At 39.7% G+C, this 12,510-nt stretch overlaps 1 protein-coding gene across 1 annotated transcript; it reads right to left on the bottom strand.

Annotated features, from left to right (window-relative positions):
* Window positions 1–8,938: 8,938 nt before the first annotated feature.
* On the bottom strand, window positions 8,939–11,580 carry LOC104245926 (probable xyloglucan endotransglucosylase/hydrolase protein). The gene is made up of 4 exons (XM_009801634.2): window positions 11,221–11,580; window positions 11,037–11,137; window positions 10,662–10,855; window positions 8,939–9,626 (listed from the first exon to the last, which is right to left on the bottom strand). Exons 1-4 carry the CDS (start codon window positions 11,405–11,407, stop codon window positions 9,221–9,223), a joined length of 888 nt encoding a protein of 295 aa, XP_009799936.1. The 5' UTR covers window positions 11,408–11,580; the 3' UTR covers window positions 8,939–9,220.
* Between the last annotated feature and the right edge of the window lie 930 nt (window positions 11,581–12,510).

Raw genomic sequence — 12,510 nt, 5'->3', positions numbered from 1 at the left:
ATTCAAATAAACCCATGCCCTTGTGTCTTGTTCCCCATTGCCATTAGATTAATAGTATTTTAAATACCACTTGACATGTTCTTAAGTTAATCCCTGATTAAATTCTGTCAAATGCCAAAATTACCCTTAACCCTTGCAGATTACTGTATTACCCTTACTCTTATCAGTCAATATATAAACCCCCCTCTGAATTTAGCTAATAATTACTGACTATTAGCTAATCAGCTTAACCCTGATTACTAACTAATCAACTTAAACTTGATACTGGTTTTAGGTGGGTCAGCTAAATTTCTACAGCTATACCCAACTCTCTGCCTAAGTTCAACCAATGATTCAACAAAATCAAACAAGGGTGCTAATCAAAATCAAGAGCTGGTCATATTGGGAGCCAATCCTGACCAACTCACAGCCAAACAATGCAAAAGACTTAGAACAGGAGGTCTAATGAACAGGCTATACAAGCTAAACTCGAAGCAGTGATGACTAATGAACATCATTAAAACAAATTCATTGACAAATTAATTGACGACACTTATTTACGCGACTATACAAACTATAATGGACCACAGGTAATCATTAAAACACAAAAACAAACTAAACAACACCTCAGGAAACACAGAGTTTGATAGAAAATTAGAATCAAACCAAACTAATCATGAAAAACAAATAGAATTCACAAGAGAGTAAAAGAAAAGGGCAGAAATTACCTCGGGGATTTGAAATCAAAACTGACCCAGGCTCGAACTTGGAATCGACCATTTTTGGGGTCGAATGGACTTTAATCGAAGTGTTCTCACTTGAGAACACCTCGGTAAAAGTCTATTAGACCCCGAGCTTTTGTTGATTTGGACAGACCTCTATGGATTCGATTTTTAGGGTTCTTGAGCTCATATTTGTGGTTCGAAGAGTTCTACCTAGATTCGAACGAAACCAGCGTTGATTAAGGTATGAGGGATGTCAGGGGAGTGGCTGGTGTGAACTTGGGACTCATTAGGTGATTTAGGGTTTTGGCTCGAATCTTTGATCGAAGATTCGAGAACCCTAGAGATGATTCGAAGTTAAGTGACCAGGGATTCGTGTTCAGGGTGGTTTGTAGGTTCAGTGGTGTTGTTTTGGCAGCCATCGGAGTCTGGGTGGCCGGGTTTAGGGCGGGGGAATCCTAAGGCGGCTATGGTTTAAGAGGGGGGGTCTGGGGACGATGATGAACAGTAGGCGTGGGGGGTTTGGTTTGGGGCATGGGGTGATGGATTGGATCTTATATACGGGGTGGGTGGTTTAGTCCTGGCCGTTGGATCAATTAAGATCAGTGGCCAGGATTAAGGGAACTAAAGAAACACGACGTCGTTTGGTTTTAGCCAGGGGTCGGTCCGAATCCAAGCAACGGGTCAGGTTCAGGGAATGGGTAAGGAAGATGAGATCCTGGCCGTTGGATTGATTTAATCCAACGGCTCTAATTAAAAGGAGCAAAACGACGCCGTTTGAGGCGTCAGGAAGCTTGACCAAATTGGACCGGTCATGGGGCTGTTTTGGGCCGGAATTTGGGTCCACCTGGGGTGGCCCAATCCATATTTTCCTTTGTTTCAACCATTTTCTTTCTTTTCTTATAATTATCAACACTTAAACAAAAATCCTAAATAATTTATACAATCAAAAATACACATATATTATTTAATACCTATAATTAAAACTAAAATCACAAAATGCACAGAAACACACATGCATATTTTCGTGAATTTCTTTTAACCAAATTATGGTTAATTAATTCCTAGATGTCCATTAATTCCTAAATGCATGCCACGCGTATTTTTGTATTTTCAACTATAGCAAGGTGAGGATTTACGGACAGAACAATTATCAAAATGTCACGCGAATTCTCAAAAATCGTACACAGATGGATTTTGTTTTATTTTTTGATTTCTTTTGGAGTAATTTCCGTGAAGAAAAAATCATGTGCTCACAGTATCTTTCCGCTTGTTGTTTTTGGTCTACCATCCTAACATAAGCCATGTCTTTTCGTTCTTCTGCTTCGTCGCGGTCTTGTTTTCTGTTCTCGTCATTGTTTGGTCCGCTTTCATTGGAGTATCTCAGGCTAGGCTCTCCGACATCAACAAGTATCATGGCATCAGTCCCATAGACTAATGAATATGGCTTTTCGCCTGTGCTTGTTTTTGGCGTGGTGCAGCAGGCCCATAATACCTCTGGTAGCAACTCCGGCCATATCCCTTTGATGTCCTCAAGCTTTTTCTTTAAGAGATTCAATATTGTTTTGTTGGAGGATTCAGCTTGACCTTTGCCAGCGGGATGATATGGCGTGGAGAGTATTCGCTTTATGCGCCATATTTTGAAGAACTCGGTCGTCTTTTTCCCGGTGAATTATATCACAGCTGATTTCTTTGGGGATGTCGAAGCGGCATATAATGTTTATCCATATGAATGTGACAACTTCCTATTCGCATATTTGGGTGAACGCACCTGCTTCCACCTATTTGGAAATGTAGTCAGTAAACTAAAAGGAAACGTGTCTTACCTCGCCCTGCTGGGAGGGTCCGACGATGTCCATTCCTCATTTGATGAATGGCCATGGCGAAGTGACAGAATGGAGGAGTTCGCCCGCTTGATATATCATAGCGCGTACTTTTGGCACTGCTCGCATCTCTTGACATAATCTGCGGCTTCTTTTTTCATAGTAGATCAGTAATACCCTGCCCGAATGAGGCATCTAATGAGGGCTCGGTTGCCTGTATGGTCACCATAGTGACCCTCGTGTACTTCTTCGAGCACATGCCTTTTTTTACTCGGCCCTAGGCATTTTGCCAAAGAGCCCCCGAACGTTCTCTTGTATAGGTTGTGATTTATGAGGTTATGCCTGGCCACCTGCATTCGAAGCTTTTTTGCTTCCTTTTTGTCTTGTGGGAGTGTTCCCGCCTGCAAATATGTCATGATGTGGTTGTGCCAGTCCCAAGTTAAATTCATGGAATGTAGCTCGAGTTGGTCTATTGACGAGTGGAGGAGGGTGACCACGTTTTCTTTAGTGATATATTTGGTGGTGGCTGCTAGTTTGACGAGGCCATCCGCCTCGATGTTTTGAGCTCGGGGTATCTGGTCGAGTTGGCATTCATCGAATTCTGGCAGTAGTTTGTGAATTTCTACCTGGTACTTTTGTAGCATTTGCTCTTTGATTTAGAAAGTCCCTGTAACTTGGTTAGCGACGAGTTGTGAGTCGCATCTGAGGACGACTCGTCATGCTCCATATTTGAGAGCTAGCTTTAACCTTGCAATTACGGCCTCATTGTTAGTCATATCAGGGCACCGTATGGATTGGAGAATAACTTCCCCTATTGGGACCTCGAGTACCTGCGATTTTATTGTCGTTCGCGGCTAATAAGTTATATCATGCTCGCTCAATTCTATGGCCCACTTGGCCAATCTTTCCGACAATTCGGGTTTATATAGGATGCTCCTTAGGGGGAAAGTAGTCACTACTGATATGTGTGGCACTGAAAATAGGGTCTAAGCTTTTGTGAAGCTATAACCAATGCTAAGGCCAATTTTTCAAGGTGGGGGTACCTCGTTTCGGCGTCAACCAGGGTTTTGCTAATACAACAAATTGGGGATTGCGTACCTTTATTCTTACAGACCAACACCGCACTTACCGCAACTTCTGAGACGGCCAAATATACTAGGAGGCGCTCGCCGGGCTCTGCTTTGGCAAGTAATAGGGGTGAGGACATCTATGCTTTTAGTTCTTTCAACGCATAGATGCATTTTGAGTTCCACTGGAGCCCGTTGTCTTTTTTCAGCACGTTGAAAAATTTGTGGCATCTATCGAATGACCGCGAAATGAATCTTGACAGAGAGGCTATACGGCCAGTCAGTTTTTGCACCTGTTTCTTGCTAGTCAACACCTCATGTATCCCTTCAATGGCTTTGATCTGATCTGGATTGACCTCGATGCCTCTTTGTGATACCAAGAAACCGAGAAACTTGCCCGAGGTTACGCTGATGGCGCATTTTTCGGGATTTAGTTTCATGTCGTACCGCCTCAATATACTGAAGGCTTCTTTTCTTTTTGATTTAACCAACATGTCGTCGATGTAAACTTCCATTGTTTTGCCGAGTTGATCTTTGAACATCTTGGTGACCAACCTTTAGTACGTTGCCCCCGCATTCTTTAACCCAAATGACATGACTCTATAGCAGTGCATTCCTTGATAAGTGATGAAAGTATTTTTCTCTTGGTCCTCTTCCTCCATGAGGATTTGGTTGTAATGCGAGTAGGCATCCAAAAAGCTTAGTAACTCGTGTCTTGTTGTTGCGTCGATGAGTTGGTCTATGTGTAGCAATGGGAAGGAGCCCTTTGGGCATGCCTTGTTTAGGTTTGTGAAATCTACACACATCCGCCATTTCCTATTTTTCTTTTTTACCATGACCACGTTGGCGATCCATTGGGGGTATTTTGATTCTCGGATGAAATCGTTGGCAAGGAGCTTATCCACTTCATCACTTATGGCCTCGTTGATTACAGCGTTGAATTTCCTTCTTATTTGCCGTACTGGCAGATAGAATGGGTCAACGTTCAACTTATGTGTGGCCATGTCTTTCGGGATACCCGGCATATCTGCATGGGAGAAAGCAAACAAATCGGCATTGGCAATTAAAAACTTGTGAAATTTACCTGGTTCTGAGAGTTTATGACCGATGTAAGCCTTTTTGCCGCTATCACTGTTGTTTAATTGGAAGGGATCGAGATCTTCTACCATTAATTCAGCTACTTCCACGATGTCGGGGTCCCTGATGATGTCTGTTTGTACGTCAAGTCTGGTCCCCAACTATGGTAATTGCTATGCCTCTGCGTTTGTTCCCTTCATCTGTTGGGTGTGCGCGCAATCCTGGGTGATACGATAGCATTCTAGGGCAGTGTGTTGTTCACCTCGGATACTGAATATTCCCCATGGAGTAGGGAACTTGATTACTTGATAGAGGCTCGACGGGATGGCCCTCATGGCGTGTATCGATGGTTGCCCTATGATGGCGTTGTAAGATGTGTCTTGGTTCATGAAATGGAATGTTATTTCCAGGGTGATGCTCTCAGCCAAAACGGGTAGTGTTATCTCCCCGGAGGTCCGTTCAACTGCATTGTTAAAACCTGTTAGTGTTATGCAATGCGGTATCATCTTGTCCTCGAGTTTCATTTGTGCGAGGACTCAATGGTGGATAATACACGCGCTGCTTCCGTCGTCTACCATTATTCTTCTTACATCAGTGTCTAAAATACATAAAGTAATAACAGGAGCATCAAAGTGAGGGAAAGTCAAATTGTCGGTATCCGACTTATCGAAGATGATACTGTCTCCGAGGTCATCGTACCGTTTGTGGGTGATCGAACATTTTAGTTTATGCGTAGTGGTGAACTTCACATGGTTAATCATTGCTTCATCGCCTCCACTGATGATCATTTTGATGGTGCGAGCGGGAGAGGGCGGCTTTAGAGGTCCCTGGTGTGGTGCGCATCCGCGGGCAAAGTTGGCTCGTCCACGATCGCTCATTAGTTCCCTCAGGTGCCCTTGGTTTAACATTCTCACTACCTTTTATCGCAGACCTATGCAATCCTCGGTTTTGTGACCTCGTTCCTGGTAAAATTCTTAGAGGACGTTCGACTTCCGAATATTTAGGTCGGACTTCATCTTTTGTGGCCATTTCACCTTCGTACCGAGCTTCTCTAGTGCGTACACTATTTCTAAAGAGGAAACACAAAAATTGTGAACGGAAAGAGTGGAGGCATACCTCTTTCGTTTCGTTGAGTCTTTATGTGCGGCCTAGGCGGCCCTTCCATATATCGAGGAGGTGGTGAAATGGCTATTCTGACATAGGGCTGATGTATTTCTCGGTTGAGATGGAGGCCCGACTGATCCCTTTGACTGTCGTTATGATGATCTTTCCTCGATTCTGTTTGAACTGACGTCAGCCATTAGATTGGACCGTTAAGGTCATCCTCGTCGGCTCTCACCTCGGCGCAATAGGCATTGTTGATTTCCTCCCAAGTGGTAGGAGGGTATTTCATGAGCCTGCTTAATAGTTTTCTGGTTTCTCTCGACCCGTTCCTACTCAACCCGTTCTGAAAGGCTGCTACCGCCATCCCTTATGATACATTTGGTAGGCTCATTCTCACCATATTAAACTGGGCGAGGAAGTCCTTGAGTACCTCGCCAAGCGATTGCCTAACGACGAATATATCATTCACCCTGGCTTCCGCCTTCTTAGCCCCTATATGGGCAGTGACAAACTTGTCGACCATTTCCTCGAACGTTGCTATTGATTGCGCTGGCAATTGTGAATACCAGGTTAGGTCCCCCCCTATTAGGGTTTCGCCAAACTTTTTCAGTAGCATCGATAATACTTGCTCCTTTGAAAGATCGTTGCCCTTCACCGCTGGAGCGTAGTGGACGATATGATCTTCTGGATCTGTAGTACCATCGTAGATCTTCAGGTACGATGTCATTTTGAAGGTTTTGGGAATGGCGTGTGGAGCTGCTTCTTCGTCGTACGGTTGTTCGACAAATCGACCAACGTCTCATTTTGGTAATAACTTTGGGGTGCTTGGTATCTTGTCGACCCTTTCTTAGTGTTCTTTCATCTGGTCACGGAGCGCCTTATTTTCGTTTTTCATTTCTTCCATTTTCTTTAGGACGGCTGTAAGCACATCGTTACCTTCATCCACGGTGGGGTAAGTGTTACCTGTTTAAGGAAGGGGTTGCTCGCCAGTAGTTGCTACGATATCTGCTTGCGCGGTGTTTCCGTTCTCCCTTTGAGCAGGCATGTCGAGTATATTGTTTAGAGTGCTTGTCAGCCACTCTTCTAGTAGTTTCTTCACTGCTGGTGGTGCTTCTTTAGCTATGGATGTGTAGGCTCCCCTTTCGCGTGAAACCGTCATGATTTCATGAAGGGGAGGTGAAATGCTTCGCCTTGGCGTAGCATTTGGTGTCACATTCTCGTCGTCTCCCCTGGCATCTTCGTTGATGGTGTTCAAAATGTTGGTAGTGACGTCTGCTATCGCCTTCAGTCTCGCATCTCATTTTCCTGCCATCGTTAGTTTGTGCAAACGTGGAAGAAATAATTTTTTTTTATGATCTAGAAAGAACTAGAGTTTCAACTAAAAGCTCCCCATAGACGGCGCCAAACTGTTTGAGTAAATAAATGCTAAACCAATTAGTAATAAGTTAATGGGATGAATCTCAATTGGGCTTAATAAATCCTAGACCAAATAGACGAAATTCTTGTATAGTGAGAAGAGCTTAGGAGTATTAACTAGCGAGCTTAATATGCTATGATTGACAAAATATGTAATATCATAAATATGCAATAAATGCAAGAAACGACAAGGGTTGTAGTGTAAAGGAATTGTTACCCAATGATTGTATGATTAGGTACTTCGTTTCTCTGACGACGTAAAAAGGTAAGCAGTTGATATGAATGTGGAATCTTGAGATTTATGGATGAAGGTTGAACAATATGTGTTTGAATAAAGTGAATAAGACAACTCTTTCGTATCTATTCTTCTCTCAACTTTACAATGTGTATCAGTTCTTAAAAAGACAGATCCCCTCATTGTTCACTATCTCTTCCATTTATAAGGGACATTCCCCAAGAAAACTCTAAAAAGTACAACATAAAGAATATCAAAAGGAATATTCTTTCTGTCTTTTTCTAAGTTTAAGTTACCGTTATTATCTTATCTCAGTTGTCCGCTTTTAGTCGTCGGCCTTTATTTGAACGACCGTCAGTCGTTGTGTCGTGGTCAACCCCGTCTCATATCCTGCTTATCCGTTATCGTGGTCACTACATTTGGACCTATACAAAAACAATATCCAAATTGTTAAGTTTCCATTATTACGTGTTCATCATGATGTGACTAACTAGTGGAGATTACAGTAAGAATAAACAAGAAGAAATATAAAAGAGGCAGAGTTAGACAATTATACATGGAATTGTTAACTAAGTAAATGGGAGTTGGTAAGACTCCCTATGTTTGAGAAGGGAAGCGGCCATTGAACTTAGAGCCTCCTGTTTTAAGGCAAAACCACTAAACAGTCAAAATTTTAAGGCAGTGGCAGACCAATTCATGATGGCACGACCTAAAAGACCTCTTTCTTTTTCATTATTTGCTGCTTAGACCGTCAAAATATAAAGACGCTGACAAAATTGTACTATGACACAATCAACTCTAACCAAAAACCACCACCAATTAAAGTGTGTGTTATAGTTGCATGGCAAACAAGGGTAAAAACTTGTATTTTATCAAACCATATTAACACGTAATGATTACGTGATAAAGCATTAATTATTCATGATTTAATGAAATTATTTTCAATTTGGCAACATTGAGGGAGAACTATTTTTTGCTATATAATCTACCACTTTTAATATATAAAATTTTCAAGGAACAAGTTAATTTTAGTATGAAATATAAATATATAAACTATATTGCTCAAGGGTGGATATACTAATATCACCTCATTATAGTGACTTATACATCTGTTCATTTTCTTTAAATACTAACATCACGTACAAAAGACTGTACGTCACGGATGGTGCTAATACAACTAAAGCAAAAGCAAAATTCCATGTAGTCAATAAGTGCATAATGTATAATTTCTCACATATCAACATTCTAGCCGTTAAATGCTTTTTATCTAATCTTTAATTTTACTTATCTTGTAATAAGTCAAAAATTTCGACAATAACAACAAACCCAATTTGATCTCATAAATAAAATTTAGAATAATGTGTATGCAGTCTTAACTTTACCTTGTGAAGTATAAAGACTATTTTTTATGAATCAGCTCAGAAAAAATAGTCACAATATTGTTGATTTCAATGGTGATAATTTATACAACACCTATGTAAAAAAAATGTAATTATATAAGTTGTTCAATAGTGCTACACTCATAAGTATTGGTTCATATTTTAATTCAGAGAAAACAAATAGTGCAATAAATTACAATACATCACTCGTTACACGCTGAGACATGAAGACCTAGCATGATATGGATATCTTCATGATTTCACCAATGATACACTCAAAAAATAGGGAAATAGAGATTAATTAAAAGCTCTTTGTTTTAGGGGTTCTCTCATGGATGTTTATAATATTAACATCCTTAAAATACTCACAACATAAATAATATCAAGTGCTTAAAAACCCCCCTTTTAATTAAATTACTTAAATATCTCTGTCCTTAGTGCACTCTGGGGGAAGTGTAGGGTACCTCTTCCTATCAGTACAATAATTATAAATAGTGTATTTTTGGCGAACCCAACGAAGTCTCCTGTATTGTAAAGCATCTAAATCTTGGAAAGCCTTTTGATCCCACCATCTCATGCCTTTGGTGTTACAAACTTGGACTTCTTGTGGGGTGGCAGCTTCACAGCCGTCCACGTGGAATGATGTGTAGGAGGCAGTAAATGGAGCATTGGACCAGTCTGTTTTCTCCAATCCACCTCTTGTGGCCCAATCATCTGCATCCCAAAGGCTTGAGTATATTTTCATGGGCTGATTGAATGGAAATTTCACACCTAGGTCTTTTGAGTTCTTGAATGCTCTAATTGGGACGTCATCCACAAAGATCCTGCAATGTTTAAGACAATTTAGCCTTGTCCATTTGGTGGTGGCCCGAAGGAAAAGTATAAAGCCCAATAGTATAGAGTGTTTATAAAAACTTACGCAATATAGTCTGCTCTAAAAAATAATAAAGTGTAAAATATATGTTTTTTTGTATATTTGACTAGTAATTATGTTTGGCCGAGTAACGAACCGTGCAACTCCCCCGAGCATGACCAAATTTCCCCCATTGTGCTCAAATTTCAAAGCTAAGTAGTAAACAGTCGCAGGTCTTTTGAAAGAAAAAGTTGCACATTCGACAAGGAAACATTATTTTTTTCAAGATTTAGGTGCAAGATAGAAGACAAAAATTCTGTAGCAAGGACACCAATTCACCAGCTGCTTTATTAAAGTATGTGGACCAGATAATTTGAAATAAACAATTTAGACACATAAATTTAAGTGTAAATATTGAGAAATATATACATATATTATTATTGTGAAACCCTGACAAAATGGTAAAGTTGCTACAGATGATCCTGATCATCATGCTACTGCAATAGACCCTTATAATCCGCAAATAATAGAAGCTCGGTGCACCGAACTACCCTTTTTTTTTTCTTTCATATATTATCCCTATATATAAGAGTATATCGAAAGCTTCAAATCTTGATTAACACAAAAAGACCAACATATATACTCGAGAGGATGCTCACATGGGAGAGGTCCTTACTATAATCTTGACTATTTTTAGACCATAGTGAACTTACAAGTTTTCATGCTTTATTTTAATTAAATAATACTAATGCCTAGAGAAATGTGTATTTTGCTTTTTTTCTCAAACAACAATTGTTAACATACTATTTTAAAACATAGCAGGACAGGGACCACGTAGAATAAAATCAAGTGCACCCGCTCCAAGAAATACATGGGACCATTGAAGAAAATATGACTGACAATACAATAATCAAAACTTAAACTATTAGTAATATTTTCTGTTTTAGGAAATTTAAAGACAAGGCAAGAAATTTACAGGAAAAAAAGCTAAGGTTAAGGTACTTACACAATCTGGAAGGTATTCCAAAGAACAGAATAAGAATGGTAACCCTTGGTTGGGTCAAACCAGAGATAGATTCTCTGCTCTCTGTCTCCTTTTCCTCCCGTGAACACATTTGTCTGCAAAATGTATGGTTGCCCAGTCCTGTTCCCTAAGAATTCAAAATCTATCTCATCGTGCTCTGCATTATTCGATGACAGCTGAAACATTCCCCAAAATATAATTAAAATCAGTACATAAACACATAAATTAGTTTGTTCATTGTGAAAGAAATGAAAAAATTCTGCAACGCAAAATATGTTGCTGCAAAAATGGAGAAAATTGCAGATCTAAGTAGTGTCCATTTTCTAGTATGGTGCAACAACTGAACTATTAACTTACGTAAAATGCAGTGACAACGCCAGCTGAGTCTCCACCAACAAGCTTCAGTTTCATGCTAAAGTGCCCAAACAAATATGATTTCTTTGACTGAAATCCAGCACCTTCATTCATTAAAATAAATTAGACAAAATAACAATAACAAAAAATAAACAGGCAGCCATATTAGTACTAGTAATATTAGTACCTGAAGACCTGTCAAGAACAAGATCAACAGTGGAACCACCACTGAGGTACTTGATGTGGTGACTAGCCCAACTGGGCTCATAGTTTTTCCAAAAGGGTACATCCACTGGTTTTCTGGGATACCCACAAAGTCCTAGTAATGACAAATTAATCAAAACAATACTAAACAAAAGTCCTTTTACACCCATGGTGAAAGTTCTAAAGCTAAGCCAATCAGAAACAACTATGTATCTTTGTTTGGGAATGGATTATGGCCCAATGGGGGTGAGGAAAATGGAAGGGAAATGGCTGATTATTTATAGGTGTAAAGGGGCAGGAACAGGAATCACTTGTGGTCGTCAACACAGGGTTGAAACAAAGTGAGATTTTCGGTGGTTGTGTTTGGCCTTTCAAATAATTGGGAGGTGTCTATTGGGTAATACACATTGAGGGAGCAATTAACGGAGACATGCACATGCCCGCATCAGAGAAAAGCTTTGTCACTCTCAGACCGAGGAGGAAAGTTATATGACCCCATTCATTTCACTCGACCTAATAGCGCGTGCTTTTCACTTTTAATTATCGCATAAAATGTCTAAACCCCTCTATAACAATTTATTTTCAAGAAAACTTGACTTTTGTAACGAACGCAAAACACACACTTAATTATGCTCAATAATCAAAGATAATATAGTATAATATCGTATCCACAAGGATTGGATTTAAACAGTATTCTTGTAGTTTCTACCTTGATTGCTATCCAAGAGGATCAACAGTTGAGATTTATATGATTAATACTAAAATTAACTACGAATCTAAATCTATTGACTAGTGATTATCGAAACAAGGAATAAGCAAAGAAGGTTATCAATGAGAGAAAATAGAGTTTTGATAGGATAGGTGTAAGATAATTATTCGGGATCTAACTCTAGATAATTCACTTTTAATGTTCAAATGAGTCTCTCGAATTCACTCAATTATTAGTTCAAACGTTCAACAGAAACTCCTCTCTCGATTAAGTCTCAACCTCACGAGATGAACCAAATTAAGCACTGTGAAGATATGCAAGAATGCACAGTGGATTGGTCCTTAGGAAAACCTCTTTCGATTATTCTCCTAACTAAGTTTAATCAATGATTCAACTAGGCTTTTTTGATTACTTAGAAGAATTAATGAACTCAACCAACAATATAATGCAAAGATATCACAAGTTATGCCTCTCTTGATTATATGAACAAGTGAATATGGATGCAATTAAATCATCCAATATGCTTCAATACATAAAACTAGAGTTACAATCCACAAACAATCA

This window comes from Nicotiana sylvestris, chromosome 1 (assembly GCF_000393655.2).
Source record: "Nicotiana sylvestris chromosome 1, ASM39365v2, whole genome shotgun sequence".
Taxonomy (NCBI): domain Eukaryota; kingdom Viridiplantae; phylum Streptophyta; class Magnoliopsida; order Solanales; family Solanaceae; genus Nicotiana; species Nicotiana sylvestris.
Note: the sequence above shows the minus strand (reverse complement) of the source record. Positions and strands in the feature narration are given on the sequence as shown.